The sequence below is a fragment of the Palaemon carinicauda genome, chromosome 20, assembly GCF_036898095.1.
Source record: "Palaemon carinicauda isolate YSFRI2023 chromosome 20, ASM3689809v2, whole genome shotgun sequence".
NCBI classification, from domain to species: domain Eukaryota; kingdom Metazoa; phylum Arthropoda; class Malacostraca; order Decapoda; family Palaemonidae; genus Palaemon; species Palaemon carinicauda.
In genome coordinates, this window is record NC_090744.1 from 95348643 (window position 1) to 95366098 (window position 17456).

General features: G+C 38.2%; 1 protein-coding gene across 4 annotated transcripts in view; it reads left to right on the forward strand.

The window, feature by feature from the left end:
• The window catches only part of LOC137614325 (protein ELYS-like), a 138594-nt gene extending 126687 nt beyond the window's left edge, over nt 1–11907 (forward strand). For 2 of the 4 annotated variants that reach the window (XM_068344082.1, XM_068344083.1), the window contains 4 exons: nt 1973–2140; nt 6614–6892; nt 7639–7711; nt 9749–11907. In XM_068344082.1, coding sequence (XP_068200183.1) covers nt 1973–2140; nt 6614–6892; nt 7639–7711; nt 9749–9881 — 653 coding nt within the window. In that variant the 3' untranslated portion in view covers nt 9882–11907. The remainder of the gene's footprint in view (nt 1–1972; nt 2141–6613; nt 6893–7638; nt 7712–9748) is intronic. The other 2 variants (XM_068344084.1, XM_068344085.1) reach the window with 2 other exon arrangements.
• Nucleotides 11908–17456: the final 5549 nt, after the last annotated feature.

Below are 17456 nucleotides of genomic sequence, written 5' to 3' on the forward strand. Positions count from 1 at the left end.
TTATATAATTTTCTCTAAATAATGGTAAAGTACTGTTATGTGTGAAAAATAAAAAGAAAACTTCTGTTTTTCTGTAATAAGTCTACTGTACCACACTTAGCCGTCGGAAGATATAAAACTTCCTGACAGTAATAATGGACTTTACGTTATACAGATGTAATGAAAAGATCCATTTGTTTCGTTTGACACAAGAAGTATTCTATAATTTGTAATTATAAGGTACGGTAAAACACTGTGATGTTGTGTAAAAAACTTATATATTATTTGAAGTAGTCTATGTTATTCCGGAATAATTCCATGATATATAGTTGTCAAAAGATATAAAACTACCCGACAGTAGTAATGGGCTTTGTTATACACAAATATAATGATAATATTCGTTTGTTTCCTTTGACACAAGACGTATTCTGTAATGTATACAGTAATTTATAAGGTATGTACACGATAAAAAAAAACTGATGATAGAAGATACATATTTCTGCAAGAGTGAGAGATGTAATATTTAGTTCATTAGACTTGAGATTTGTTCATTTGTCTGTCGTTCTACCATACGTGTCACTGCCACTAACTCACTATGAACACTATGACATCGAAAAACAATAAAATAGGCCTTACATAATAATTGATAAGGACTAGAATCGCAAGTATTTCGGTTGGTGTTAGGATGAGATGTTATGGTCTCCAATGTCTCCAAGTTGGGGGTGTTAGGGGGGTTTTGAGTAATGCCTCGAGTAGGGAATGTCATCATTGGCTAGAGGGAGTGATGTGATTATTGTATAGTAACAAAATAGCTCTTAAATATTCAGAAATAAAGTCTAGAATCCCCAAAACTCTGTGGGTTGGCTGAAGACTGGAGGAGGAGGGGCTAATATTAGGGAGAGGAGAATATTTAATGAAATTCCCTGAGTGTGAACTTAGTGTGATGTATAACAATGTGCTATACTCTTTCGTAGCTTAGCTTGTAATAATGATAATGAAGATATCGTATCCAGACGTCATGGTTAGTATTACCAGTCATGTTTTGATGTATCCCGATGTCATCGTAGCAAAGGGGTTAATCATCGAATGCAAAGATTGTTAGTTTCAAAATCTTTGCATCCAAAGATCTAGTCCATATAAATAGCTACATTACCAGTGCAGTGAACATTCTTTGGTGGTGTATACAACACACAAGCAGAGTAATGTCCAGATATGAATAAAGTTAAAAGTTCACATTGCCATTTCCAAAATTGTAGTTATGTGATGATATTAAATATAGACTCAATGACGGATGAGAAAATATTTTTATCTAATCTTCACCTCACTTCTCTTAACATATGCTTTATTATTGTCTCAAATTTTGCCTTTATCTTTTTCTCAGCTAAGTAAAAGCAGGCAAGTTTTATTTACACCTGTTGCAGGGATGGTCGAGATCTTGTGAAGTATTAGCTTTCTGTCTTGTGCTAGTGAAATGTTTTATAATTTTAATAAATATTTATTTTTTGCTTATCTTTTCTCTTATTTACCCAAGTAGTTATACACCAGGCTCCATGTTTTTAGATGATCAACTCAACTACAGTACATCTAGGCTATGCTGTACTTGAATTCAGTTTTCACTGTTTACTCAAAACAAATAACACCCATTTTGCTGCTTCAAATGTACAAATAATTTCTTTTTACTCAAAACTCCATCCCTACCCATATCTACCTGTACTGTCTTTTCACCTACCTAGTTGTCAAGGTGGGAGAGAATTCCATTCAGTAGACTAGGTTCCGCCACTTGGTTATGTCACTCTAAGTAATTTTACTTCATACTGAATTTGAATTCATTTTGGTACTCCTCAAATAAAGCATTTGTAAAGTAATGGTCTGTATTTAAAAAAAAATATAAGGTATTTATAGTAATAAGTTGTTTCATAAACTAGTAAGATTCATATCTTTTTGTTTCTATGAAGATTGTTATATTGATCTTGTGGTTTTGAACATCTTGCAGAGAGCCCAGAGATAGCTCTGAAACTATTGGATGCGGGCAAAACAGTGAAACGTCTTCGTCGAAGTAGTTTATTGAAAAAGTCCATGATCTCTCAGGGTAAGAAATTCAAAATGCCCAGACGGTCAATCAGTTCACTGAAGTTATACTCAGAGCCATCAGAAGCACCAGGTGAGTTGTAGTTCAATTTACTTTGAATCCCTGTACTTCGTTGGGCTATGATTGATCTCCATATCTTATAAATCCATGATTTAATTTTAATCGATGCAAAAAGCACCAAGTTACAAGACCATTCAAGGCTTTTAATCTAATTTAGGAATTCCTGGAGTTTTACTTTCGTAGTTTTTCCTTTGTTCTCTTTCAATTTTAGATTAAATTTAGTATAGTACTGTACAGTAATCGGAGTGTGACTCATAGAAAGCATGATGACTGATAAGACTAAATGATCAGAGCCCAACACTGCAGGTGAAAATTTTGTGGGTTTTGGATTTTGTTTCCCCTGTGTTTTGTTATGACTTGGTTTTTAACTGTTTGTTGGAGTGCATGATGAATGGGGATTGATTGTACTGTATTCTGTTAGTTCATTTGAGATGCTGATTTGTTTTTCTTGGACTTTAGTGATCTGGATGAATACAATGGTTATCTGTTGCTTGGCTTTATTTTAGGTAGTAAGCTCGTGTGGACATATACTAGCAAATGTGGAGTAACTAACTATGGTAGTTACTTTTAATCATTCTATTAATTACACTATTTCTATGAACCTCCCTTGATGTTTATATTCTCTGGAAGCTCAGTTTTATCTTCATTTACACCTCAAATTTAAGAAAATCCCATTTTCTTTCTCCAATAAACTTATGCCCTTAGTAAAGTAATGAGCCAGTATAGTGGTAAATGGCAATGACCAATGACTTGAGCAAACATTGTTTAAATTTTATTTTTAGTGGTGTCTAATTTTGTCAGTAATTACTGCATAGATTGCTTAAGCAAATTGTTATTAGGCAATCATGAGTCACATTCTCTTTGTCTCTCTTGTTGGATAGTTTTGGGGAAAAATATGTTTTTCTGGTTGCGGACCAAATTTAAAGCTCAAATCTTAAAAGGAAATTTCCTTTTAGTTCTGGGGAAAATCCAGAGAAGACTAACCTTGTTGATTATAGTGGGCATGATAAAGGTAATAACGCCAGCACCGAACTTCATACGGCACATAACCCGAAAAGTGCAGCAATGTCATTTTACACCAGTCTGGTGGTGTGGCTATCTTGACAAAAATGCAATTCTTCAGAATCTAATGCATACCATCACCGCCTTTGTACTAACTTCGAGCATATATCCAAATATTTCATCCTCTACCACTTTGTTATTTCGTTACAAATCATCACAGTTAACTTTATAATTGCGCCATGGCATATCACCCCAGGAATAATGGGTGCGGAGGCTCCACGGATAGTGGGTCGGTGTGGAGCACTGGCCTATAGGGGATAGTGTGTTTTGACTTGCTGCACTCCTTGTTATGATTTTTTAGGCTATTTTTTAAAAGTAATCATCACAACCTATCATGTTTATTGTCTTGTGTACTGATAATAAAGATTCCTTTATATTTTACAATACTATCTTATAGAATCTTAACTATTTGCAAAAATATTAATAGTGTTCATAGTTGTTATAGAACATTTACTGTTTACTGCCTTTATATTTTTTTTTTTTAGATCTTTCTATATCTATTCATAAAGTAACTCATTACCTTTGCTATTATTGTAAATTTAGTTAAAATGACATAACACATTTAGAAAGAATATATCATTTTTACTTAAAAGTTCAATAAGCAAATATTAGTATATTTGAAGGAACAAAGTGATTAGAAATGATGTAATATCCTAGTCATTTACAAACTTATAAAATATTTATTACAAAGAAAATAATATATAAAAAAAAACAAGCGGAAGAGAAATAAGATAGAACAGCATCCCCAAGTGTACCCTCAAGCAAGAGAACTCTAATCCAAATTAGTGGAAGGCCATGGTACAAAGGCTCTGTCACTACCCAAGACTAGAGACCAAAGGTTTGATTTTGGTGTGTCCTTCTCCATATCTAGTCTCTTCTACCCTTACTAAGATGAAAGTAGTCACTGAACAATTACAGTGCAGTGGTTAACCCCTTGAGCAAGGAAGAATTGTTTGGTAATCTCAGTGTTGTTACTTGTTTAAGGACAGAGGAGGATGTGGAAAGAATAGGCCAGCAATGTGAGAATCACGGGAGGTTCGTGGAAGTAAATGAAATTCTAATAATAAAATTTATTTCTATAATTTTTCTTATTCATATACATGTTAACCCCCTCCCACACTGACATGGTGTCAAGAGGATAGGAAAATTTTTTGACTTGGAGACTTAAGACAGAGACAGCCATTGGTTATTGCCGTTAACCACTAGATTGTTGTATTACTTTACTAAAGGCATTGAAAGGAAAGAAAACAGGAAAATTTTTAGTTTCAAGGGTAAATGCCAATAAAACAGCTTCCAGAGAAAGGCAATATGAATATTAGGCTAATACAGTTTAGAAATAAATATAAAAAAACTGGTTTCCAACACAATTCTTGATTTCTTATAAAGCCTTATTGTAACATACGCATGTGGTGATGATACAGTATTTTAAAGGTGTACAACCTGTTTAAGACTTGCCCCAAGAACTGGTGAAGTTGAAGAGTGCATTCATAAAAAAAGTTTTATAACTATAAACCATTCGTTTGCTAATGGTTATGATTATTTTTAGAACTTTGGTTTAATGAAGTTATGGCTGGAGGGAAAACTTCAGACAGGAAGTTAGGAAAATGATGGATTTAAACCAACAAAAAATATATTTAAAGTGAAATTAAATCATTAGTTTCCAAGAAAAAATTGTTGGGAAAGTAAGAGTATTTTAGGTGGAATGCCCCATAAAGCATATCATTTCTAGCGGGACGTAACTTGGCATACTGCTGGCTGTTATAAAAGTAAAATCTATCTATTCAGCAATTAGTTGCATTGCTTGGCCTTGGTATTTTGTTTTTCACAAACTTTCACTGAATTTAACTGCTGTTACTGCTAACAGTTTGCATTATGCTATTCAAAGCTAACAGTAGTAAGAGTTCTTTGCTGGTCAAAATTTACAGGCGACCTCTTCCTATTTAACTGTTCAACTTGACTTGCCTTCCTCCAATTTTTACATAATAACTTTACAAATTCTTTTGAGCCAGCTCCATGACAATCTATAAACATAACCAAGTGATCTGGTTATACTATAGAAATAAAATTTTGGAGCATCTGATCAATAGTAGAAATAAGTGATGAAAGAAAGAAGCTGAAAGATAGCAGTTGGTGTTTATCCATAATTTTTGGCGGCATTACACTTGTCCTTTTTATGCTATGTCCATGCTTGTTACCATTTTGACTAAATCTCCTCCCCACACCATCACAATGTCTGAACCATCTCGATCTTTGAGCTCTTCTCCAGCCTCTGGTCATCACATCTTAGCAGCAACTAACTAATTTTCAATATGATCTTCCAGTGCATTCCTGCCATGAAGCTCCACATTTTGTAATAAAATCTCTTCAAAACTTCTTAATTTCTTTGCAAGTGCATAAAATATACCAGCCTCATACATGTCACAAATTTTGATAGGATACAGTATTCTTACTTATCAGTAATCAGGCAGTTGCTTTTTCATTTTATGATCTCTTAACCCTTTTACCCCCAGGCTATTTGGAAATTTCCAACCCTTAATCCCCAGGGGGTTATTTATTTCCCAGCACATTTTGCAGTCTATTTTTTTAAAATTGTTCTAACAGCCTTAATTTTTGTCATAGAGAGGTCAGGTTGGTCTCATTCTCTTGGAAAATGCCTGAATTTTCTCAAAAAATTATCAAAAATATGAAAAAAAAAATTTATATAGCATTTTTTTGCAAGGACGTATCGGTACGTCCATGGGGGTAAAGAGATGGCTTTTGTGAAACGTACCAGTACGTCCTTTGGGGGTAAAAGGGTTAATATCAACTCCTGTATCCAACATATTGGCATTCAACTACAGTATTTACAGAATCTTTTGTAACACCAGCTGTTATACAGAGCATTCCATAGCATCAAGTCTGTTCCCGTCTGAACTTAATTTTCTTTTATAATATCCATTAACTATGGTTCTCTCTCTCTCTCTCTCTCTCTCTCTCTCTCTCTCTCTCTCTCTCTCTCTCTCTCTCTCTCTCTGTGTATGTATGTATGTATGTATATATATATCTGTGTATGTATGTATGTATGTATGTATGTATGTATGTATATATATATATATATATATATATATATATATGTATGTATGTATGTATGTATGTATGTATGTGGTGACTTTTATCTCAAGGATGGATTTCTTTATAGACAGCCTTTGCAAATGCCATTTGATGATAGTTTGATGTGTCTTTATGGTGGAAATCTAAATAATTATTGACTAGTGAAATTAATAACTGGATTACCCATGTTCATCATACAAATGGTGCAATGGTGATGAAATTTCCTTTTTTATAAGTTGAGGTTTATGTAGAGTACAAAAGTTAGGATTGATTTTAACCGATAAAGTTAAGGTTCACCTTTATTAGTGATTAATAATGGAGCATCATCACCAGGAGAAGATAGTGAGACGGAATCCTCTAAGGTAAAGAAGCCTCTCAAATCCATTCGAAGAACAACAAAAGACCTTGAGGCATCTGTTTTAGAAATAGAGTCTGGAAGTCAGGCAGTAAGTATTGATATAAACGAGAATAAGAAATCAAACAAAGAATCCAAATTAACGATTGAAGTGAGCACAGATTCCGAGAAGAAAGTTGAAAAAGAAGAAGTCACTTCCAAACCACAATTTATTTTTGCCGAACCAAAGCCTGTCATCACCGCAAGACAATCAAGAGGTATGTACAAAAGTCAGTATTGTGTGTAGGTATTTTTTACCTGCTAACATTTGATTTTACTAATCTCATCCTGCTAATGTTTCATTCTAACCATGTTTTTCTTGTGTTTTGTTTTTTTTTCATTTGCAATAATGTACTTTGTGTAACAAATACTGTTTTTATGCAAACAAATCATTAATGGTATTTCTTTGGTTTGTATGGGTAGGGCAGATGGTTTATTATAAGTAGTGTACTAAAGAAACTATAAACTACATTACAATGGTTTTCAAAGTTATTAATTTTTTAAGCCTTCCTTTAAAAGGCATATGGTTTATAGACCAGGGGAAATGGAGGAAAAGGAATTAAAGAGTACAGAGAGTAGTGTAACATAATTGAATGGTTACTCGTACAACAAGAATGATCTAGTTGTTTTTTTTTTAAATGCAACCACTTTCAATTTGTAGAATTATTTGAGCTAATGCTGGTTAATAGTTACTGTACTTATTTATAGATTTTGCATTAGTAATAGAAGTAATTTCATTGGCATAGCGAATAGCGCTTAATTTTCTTTTGCATTGTACAGTACTTGGCTTTTTTGTCTAGTTAAGCTAGCTGATTTGCTTTTTTGTCTAGTTAAGCCAGCTGATTTGAAATTGCTTCTGTAGATTGTTTCATATATTTTTTGGTGGTATATTATTTTTTTTGCAATATCTTTTTATTAGGGTTTGCTAATTTTCTTTAGTTATTTTTTCATGCTTACCTTTCAGCCCTTCAGAGTTTAATGGGGGAAGCAGTTGAATTTCTCTTTTCACCTCCACAGCCTCAAGGAAGGATTGTTAAGTATGTTGAAGATGTTCAATTTAAATCCTAAAATATTAGGTATATAAATAATAGTAACATACCCACTGTTTCTGTCATGGCTTTGGTTTGGCACAAATTAATATCTCAAAGGGCATTTACAAGTGAATATATATTCACAAATAATGTTGCCTTATTGTATTATCGAGAACATAGTTAGTTCAGCTAAGAGATACTTAAAAAAAAAAAAATTCAAGCTCTGTTCTTTTATGCAAGTTATTAATGTTCATTTTGTGGTGTGTTAGATTTTCAATTATTTTTAATTGTGGACAGATTTTTTGTTGGATATTTCAGTCATATGGTGTAGAATTTGTATTCCAATCATGTTTGTGTGTAATTTTTTGCTGATTTCTATTATGCATGAATATCATATTTGCTTGATTGTAAACTAGTTGTTATTTTGGCTCAGTAAATTATGATTGGCCCACCTTATGTGGAACACAGGCTCTAGATTGGGCAGCCTGTCAAATTTATTTTGGTCATTGTGGTCCAGTCGAAAACTTTTATGTGGGATCCTAACAACGTAGAAGACGTTACAATTATTGCATGTAACACTTCACTAATTACCATCTTAAGACTAAGAAGGAGGCAGCTGAATGTTGTTATCATTGATCTTTTTTCTAAATTGTGAAATAATTCAGATGCTGTCATTTAAAGGTTTAATGAAGACAAGAGTTAGCTTTTGTGTGGAGGAAATACAGTAAGTTTTTCTTGAAGTATGTACATTGGTTGTTTATGAAACATTTCTTATTTATAGTGATTCTATGAAATGTATTTTACCTTGCATATAAAATAATTTACTGTATAATGAAGTTCTCTCAAATGGAAAGAAAATTCTAAGAGCCTCCAATTTATTGATGTATCAAATTTTGTTTTAAAGTACCGTATTTCCCGAGTCATAAGGTGCTTTTTGCCTGAAAAATTACCCCAAAACTCACCCTGCGTCTTAACACTAGGAAAAATTTGTATAGGGAAGTTTGACAACCCTCAAACACCCAACTAATCACTTACAAATACTCACTCAATAGACATAAAATATAAACCACCAATTATCATTCATATGAAATAGAAAATAATACTTTTATATTATGCTTCGTTTATTATACTGTAGTGCAATAGCAAGTTATTTCTTTTGGTAATCAGCTGATGACTCGCTAACTCCCTTCTACCAAAGGCGATATTAATGCGATTGTGTGATGTGAGAAATGGCTAAATGAACTTATTGCTAGTACAGTAAACAAAACGATGACGCTATACATCCATCGATAATCGTGTATATAATATGATATATCTCTATTTCTATATCAGCTGCAGGTGCCGTTGATGGTCCACTGCAGGACAAAGGCTTCAGAAAAGTTCTTCCTCTTGCATTTGTTTATGGTCTTTCTATGCCAGTCTATACCCACAAATATTCTTAGCTCGCCAATCCATCATCTCTTCCTTTCCCTGCTAGATAGAATAGATAGATAGTTAGTTAGTTAGGGGTCGGTCCAGTAATTATCTTGTTTTAATTTCAGTCTGTTTCTTTATTCTATTTTAGGGACTCCAAATATTGTACCTTAATTGCAATCTCCTCAGAGTCAATGAATACAATATTAAAGCTGAAAATAATGGGATGTACAATTTGTCATCAAATTTCCATTTCTTTAACTATTTAAGGGGACAACTCTTCCTTCAAGTTTTAATACTGTATGTATCGTTCGAGAAATTATGGAAATTTCATGGAACTTGTTCCCAGTTTTAATGAAATGAAAATATGTTGCGGTACTATAATTTGTTACCCGTTTGTTCCTTCACTTTGAGTAAAATTATTAGAAACTTTTTGAAGAGTATTTGAGAGGAACTACTGTATCACATAATGGGTATGATTGTTATTTTAATAATGTGATGTAAGGATGTGCTGATTTTATTTATCATTACTGGTAACTGGTAACTAAAGCCACTACTGGTGATTCTTATTTAAGAAGTGTTTAGTTAATTATTATCGAACCTGTATATTAATTATTCATCCCATTTCAGAACCCATGCAAAAATTGAAAAAACCAGTTCACATTCAGACACGGAGAAAGCCAGGTCGTCCTCGGAAAGAGAAGTAGAAGAGACCTTTGTGAAGCATTCAAAAACTTCTGTAAAGTCATCAAGAAGAAAATAAGCAGTTGTGTTTGTCTGAATAACCATAATTTGTTTCTTGCTACGGTCTATTACTGTTTTAGGTTTATGCTATATTGTCAAGTTTTGTATGTGTTAATTTCTCCTACATTTAATAATATATAGAGATCAGCGTATGGAGTATTGTTGAATTTTTTTTATGGATAGTTTTTAATTAAAATTTGACAATATAATAGAAATTTTGTAATGCTCCATTTGTGATAGAAATGTTCGTTAGTAATTTCATAACTTACGAAAATTCTTTCTGTTGACCATTTCCTCTGTTAAACTAAAATGTCAAATGTACAATGTTTCAGCTAATAAGTGCCATTACTTGAAAATAATGCCTTTGTTGTACTTTAGCTTTGTCTGTAGTGGTATCAAGAAATTCTTGTCCCAATATTCATTGGGTTTGTGTTGTGCAAGTTCTAAGTTTCACCAAAAGTGGAGAAAATCAAGAGCATCATGGTAGTTACGTAATATGACCACACTGCTTGGATATTTTGATTCATTAATATTCATGCCATTTAAATAAATGTGGTAACATTTTCAATGTTGGGCAATTATATAGGTACTGTTTATGAATGAATTTGAAGAATTGTACCATTATCAGACATTGTAACCAGTAATACTGTACTTTTAGTTGGCAAATATATATTGTATGAATATTTTTTTTTTAATTTTTAGATATTTTATCATAAAATCTTATTAATCTTTTAACTGAAAGTAGCCTACCAATCTCACATTACTGAACTCGCAACCTAAGACTCCAGCAACAATGTTCCATAATAAACTGGAAATATTTGTCTCGAGTACATATATTGTATTGAGGCCATTTTATAGTTAAAAGCTAGTAATGAATAGTTTTTGTATACTTTTTGCTCAAAGTGAGCTAAACAATGATCTCCAGTCTTGTCCCTTCCAGTGGGTAATTAGATTAGGCAACTATTGTCTAAAAAGTGGATGTAGCATATTGTGGGGCGTACTGTACCGGTATTGTTTTTGTTTTGCAGTTTTTGCAACTTTGTTGTTTGGAAATAATGAAAATAAAAAAGAACGCTCTGATTTAGTTTTGGGCCGATTGTTTATTTTAGTTTCTCTTATTGTTTATGAAATTGTTTAGTTTTATTTTCTAATATGAATTTGCTATATACAAGGATACCTTAGACTGGATTCTTTGAAGTATTTATTCAAAACTTTTTCTTAGTAGAGAGTTTTTTAATGAAGACTGTGATATATTTTGGATAATGTTAAATAACATAAATAACTGGGTTTGTTAATTTTACTGTTATACTATTTTGCATATTCATTGTTTGGTGATTGTATTGTATAAAGTATTGGAATTTATGAAGTTTGTGGTGTTTGCTGGTAGGATTTTTTTTTTCCCATGAACCTACAGAGATCTTAAACCTGTTTAATTTGGGAGCATTACAGTACTATTTCATAATATCTTTTCCTAATTGTTTTATTATCACAGATATATTTCTAGTCCATAAATGTTTTTTATAAATGCCAATATTATTTCATGTAGGAAAACTTGTAAATATGTGCACTGTAATGATTGTCATTTTACTATATTGTATGTGAAGTATAAAGTATGGAATGCGACTATTGACTTGAATTGCTGGAAGATATATTTTTCTCTAGAGGACATTGAAGTATGGTTTAGAAAAAACAAACTTATAGAGGTTGTTGGAAAAATATCTATTCCTAAAAAAAATTATTCCCTCATGACAGCAAGGGTTGGTAAAATAAAGTTCCTGTGTGTATAGCTGCTAATCCTCTGGAACTGTAAGTGTTAGAATGAGCAGTGTTTAGAAATAAAAACTTCCAAGGCCTAGTGACATTAAAAATGCAAAGATTATATACATGATATTGCAATATGATATTGCAAATGTACATTTGTGAATTAGAAAGTGTTCCCACTCTTTTGACAATTCTTTTGTATGTAACATTAAAAAAAAGCTGCTTTAACAGCAGAGGACATTTATTTTGTATGAATTTTTTTTTAATAAATGCTGTCTGCTACACGAGGATGTGTTGATTTCCAAATAATTTTTGTTGCTTGTCATTTGTTATGTAGAATTCAGTCTTTCTAGAACTCATTGTCCGAACTGACGTCATGCTTCCGCCTTTTATTATGCACAAAATTAATGCCTTCCTCTTCAATCCATTCAAGGTTTTTTTTTCTTTTTGGAGAATTTCTGTTGATCAAGGTTTCCAGTACTTTTGAATACTTGTCGACTATACGTATCTTTGTCTTCAGCCTTTCATCATTTCTATATGTGGTCGTTTCCTATTAGCCTTTTTTTACATTCATCATCTCTCTAGTTGAAAACATCCCTTGAAAAGGCATTGTGATAGAATACTCAAGGAAAAGGTTTAGTTGAAATCATCTCTTGGAAAGATCTTCCTGGTTAAAAATAAGTCCTGTTCTTTTCAGTTGCTGCTGCTAATGAACTTTACCTACTCAAGCTCTTTCAGGCCTTTTTCCCCGTCAATTGCTGTTATTTGTTCAGACGCAAATACAAGTTCCTAAGCTATTTATAGGGGTATTAAATTTTCGGCAATGCTGAAAACTAGCCAAGACAATTTTAGTGGGAGATAACTACTCCCATCTGGTAGTTAGCGGGTGGGGTAGACCGGTTACCCACGCTCACTCACACCCGTCGGCTGAGTAACCACTTTTACTTTGGCTCCCGTAACTTAAAAACTTGCCTTGACTATTAATAAGTTTTTTTCTTTTTCTTTTGTGCAGGTGTGCGTGTGTTTGCTGTCCCGTTATGCGGATGTGTCCTGGTCGCTAAGGCCGCACCTGCGCTACCTTCGTGTCATCCTTTGAAACTGACCCTCACCTCCTGCGCCCGGCTTGGCGGGGCCATCGGTTTTCACGGGATGACACCTGTGTTGAGTGTCGGGAGTGGCCTGCCTCCCAGTGGAAGAGGGTTTGGGCGTAGGAAGAAGAAGAAGAAGTCTAAGCCTGATTCTTCACCTTCGGGGTCTTCCTTGAAATTGAAGAATCTCGGATCTTGTATTCTTTTGGGCATCGATGGTCCCCCTTTCGAAGGAAGCTCTCTGAGCTTCTTCAGAGGGGAGCGGAGTGAAGGCGGTCATCTTCCTCCGCGTAGGTTGATCCTCTTTGTGTGGGCGCAGGCGCTGCAGCCAATTGGTCAGGCCTTGAGTCTGTTTCCAACGCCGAATAGTTTGCTGATCCACCAAAAGCGGTGGCAAAGCTTTATCCGAGGCAGGTTTCCCCTTTCGGGGGAATGAGTCTCTTGTTCGCGAGAAAAAACCAACTCGGGGCATTGGCGGTGCCCGTACGCTTTTGGTTCTCCTTCAGGGGCGGAACGAGAGCCTTGTCCTAAGCGATGTTATCCTTCCGGAGAACAAACCTCCCTGCGGAGGAAGTATCTCTAAAGTTGGATCAGTCTACCCCTTGGGCGGAGTCTGCCTGCGTTCCTCTCCGGAGGTATCTCTAGAGCTGGATCAGTCTCCTCGGTCTGTGAGGAGACATCTTTTTGAACCTGCTGGTTTTCCTTACATTGAACCCTCAGGGTCTCGTGACAGTCACCCTTTGGGCTGGCGTGATCATAAGACCCTGGGAGTCCTTCTGGCCTCCATCACGTTGAACTTACGGGTTATCGCGACTTGGAACTTTCGAGTTCCAGTTACTGTATGCTGAGCCTACAGGCTCTCGTAACGATGGTTAGGCTGAGCCTACGGGCTCTTGTGCCATCAGTTACGCTGACCCTTCGGGCTCTCGTGACAGGGAAACCTCTGCTTCCTGTTACGCTGACCCTTCGGGCTCTCTTAACCCTGGTTACTCTGAGCCTTTGGGCTTTCGTGCCTCTTGTCACACTGACCCTTCCGGGTCTCTAGACAGGGAAACCTTGGTTTTCCATTGCGCTGACCCTTCACGGTCTCTCGCAACCCAGGTTATGCTGAGCCCTCAGGCACTCGTACCATTCGTCACATTGATCTTTCGGGGGTCTTGTAGCAGGGAAACCATAGTTTCCCGTTATGTTGACCCTTCGGGGTCTTGTAACGTCGATATCGCTGAGCCTGTGGGTTCTCGTGCCGGATGCTACGCTGAACCCTCGGATTCTCGTAGCACGGAGTTCTCTCCTCGTCGCACGAACCCGCATCATTGAGTTTTACTCTCATGACAGAGTCTTCGGACTCTCATCGCGTAGAGCGTTCGTGCTCACACGACCAGCGCTACACTGAACCCTAGGGTTCTCGCAGCCCTCATCCTATTATCCATCCAACAGGAGTTAGTGACGAGGTTCCTCAAGGTCCTCGTCGTGTGGACTCTTATGGGTCGCGCAACCGGGGTTTACGATCCACTGTTGCTCCCCCTCCTGGTTTTCCACCACTTTAACCAGCTTAGTCTCACGCTGCGTCATGCGGCAGAACAGCGTCTTGTGACGCTTTTGAAACGCCGGAGATTAACGTTCCTACTTCTCGTTCGAGAGAGGGTTCTTGTGGTTTGCCATCCTCATAAAACCAACCTCGCCTCGCCCCGGTGGCTACCTTGTCCTTGGACGAAGTACCATCTCCATATTTTGCTGCAGAAGGTCACCCCTCCCAGGGTAACCCTCCTGCAAGGAGAGACACCCATCCATCTCAAGTCTCAAAGGCTTCCATTGCATCAGAGACATCAGTCGCCCACATGACAACGCCCAGACCTTATCCCTAAGGGTAAGCCTGTGCCAATCTTGCCTGCTGGGAAGCCTCCCTCAGGCAAGAGGGTTAAGAAACCTGCCGAGGTTCCTAAACCCAAGGATCCGTGTCTTCCTAAGGACCTCCACATAAGTTCTTCGGGAGTCCATAATCCCCCAATGGTTTGGAGCATTATTCAGTGTACAGTAATGCGTCAAGCCGTGACGGGGGTCATTCGTCGCTTCCAGTCCTTAGGAGGTACTCCTAGGATTCCTTTGTTGCCACCTCTCATCCCTGGGGCTTACCCTCCTGCCGATTCTAGTAGGAGTTAGGAGGATGCCACTCATCTGGGTCCTTCTGGTAGGGACAAACCTTTCTCCATTCGCAAGAGGCCTCGGAATGAGTGTGTTCAAGAACTCCAGGGTAGCCACATGCAGTTCAAGATGCTACAGGCCAGACCTAGGGGGAAGAGGAAGAGGATCTGTCCTTCGCCTCCAAAGGAAGACAGGTTAACTTACTACAGGGACTCCTTTCATCCCTTCCCAGTTGAGATAGTGTAAGGAGGTACGACCTACGACTGGGTGTGACATGCTCCCTCCGGCGGTGGATTTCCATCCCGCTCCATAGACCAGCAGAGCCTTTTAGGCCCTCGCTGACAGAGGTTCGCATGCCTCGAAGCAGGGAGCCGAAGGATTCATTTACCATCCCTAAATCCTCGGCCAGACTTCCCTCTTCGCTGGAAGCGAGTACTTCCTTAGCAGTCCTGTCTTTGGTCTATCCCGATGACGACTACGACCCATTCCAGGCTCCTATGGGTGAGAGTTCAGATGTGGAAGGGCAAAGGGATCCCGAGGACGACGCTTTGCCAGCTGCCGCTAGCCCTAAGCTAACAGAGAATGAGGGGAAGAGTCTGATCATGCCTTTGGCCGATCTTAGCCTGCATCCGATCCATCAATGGGCTACCAGATCCATCGGTAGCTCCTCTAGATGGATAGGAAACTGTCCTTGACCAGTTTTACTGTACAAGGAAACCCCAGAGGGCCAGTACAGCTCTGCCCTGGTCAAAGGGGTTGAGGAGTGCCAAACAGAAGGCAGTATCCCAGACAACTGGGTCCACCTCCTCACTCTGCTCCAACTCATCCTCCAAGTTCCTCCCTCCGCCGTATATGTTTCAGAGCAGGTACTACAAGATGCTCGGGGAATCTCTCCCTACCCTGCATCTCGACCACTCCGTAGAGGCATTCTCGAGTACTAAGCCCTTTGATAAGCTTACGGGACTTTGTCTTGTTTTCGGCCTCAGAGATCCTCAACCAGAAGAAGGAGGCAAAGTACGCCATGCAGCCGACTTTGTGGCTCGACTTTTGATTGTGGTCTTTAGGACAACTGATTCGATCTAAGGATCTGTCTCGCGAGTCCTCTAGACTTAGATTTTCCTATTGTCTGGAACTCTGGCCATTGAGTTCCTCTCCCTTCAGGTGGTGAATCTTTGGGCTAACACCATCCTAAAGAGGAGAAATGCTGTCATAGCTAGATTCCATAGACATCTCCATTAGGCATGTCGAGTGGGTGGCAAAGAGGTGGAGGAGACCAGCCAGGACTCCCTCATCCAGAAGGTCCTGACAGCCAGACCTTACCCCTCTCAGCCACAATGGAAACCACAAGCAAAAAGGGCTAGAAACCCGAAACAACAGGGTCAAAGTAAGCCTTTCGTGGGGGGGAAAGGGAAAGCAGGGATCCGGCTGAGGCCATTCCCACTAGAATAGGCAGTCCTCCCATTTGTCCACCTGTGGGGGGGATGCCTGCAAAGCCGCTGGCAGAGGTGGCTTCACCACACGGCCGAACCCTGGGTGGTCCATTGATTCGTTCAGGATAGGATATTGCGTCCCGTTCACTCTCTCTCCCTTCACTGACTCGAGTAACAGTTCCATTAAATTCCTATGCGAAGGGATCCGCACAGGAGTGTGCCCTCAGGGCAGAAGTCCGGACCATGTCGGAGAAGGGTGCTCTCCAAGAGGTCCTCGAAGGGTACCCAGGCTTTTACAGTCAACTCTCTCTTGTGAGAAAGGCATCTGGAGGCCAGTCATCGACCTCTCAGTTCTGAACAGGTTTGTTGAAAAGACCCCGTTCAGAATGGAGACAGCCGACACTGTCAAACGAGCGATAAGACCGCAGGACTTTATGTGCATGCTAGATCTAAAGGACGCATACATCCAGATCCTAATCCATTCATCTTCCAGGAAGTATCTCTAAGATTCATGGTCAACCAGAAGCATTACCAGTTCAGGGTACTGTGTTTCGGTCTTTCCACAGCACCCCAGGTCTTCACAAGTGTGTTCGCCCTAGTATCATCTTGGTCTCACAAAGTCGGCATCAGTCTTCTAAGATACTTGGACGACTGGCTGATTCTGGCAGACTCAGAGGCGGCCCTTCTCCGCCAACGAGACAAGCTTTCTAAGGTTTTGCCAGATCTGGGGATCTTGGTAACCCTCGAGAAGTCTCATCTGCTTCCCTCTCAAGAACTGGTATACCTAGGCATGCGCATAGACACCCTAAGGCACAAAGCTTTTCCCATCAGATGAAAGAATTCAGAGACTGAGGAAGATGACACAGGTCTTCCTCGGACGGGAAGAGCTCCCGGCGCAGAGTTGCCTTCGCCTTCTTGGTCACCAGACTTCTCTGACCAGACTGGTCCCCAACAGTCCCCTCAGGATGAGATCTCTCCAGTGGCATCTGAAATCCCAATGGAATCTAGTCCAGCAATTCCAGGGATCATCTAGTCTATATAGGGCTAGAGGAACGGTCGGATCTCAGATGGTGGCTGGCGGATCTGAACCTCTGCAAATGGGTTTGTATGCTAGGAAAAATACAAAATCTCCAAATTTGTTATTTTTCCATGAAAACTTTTGACCTTATTTCT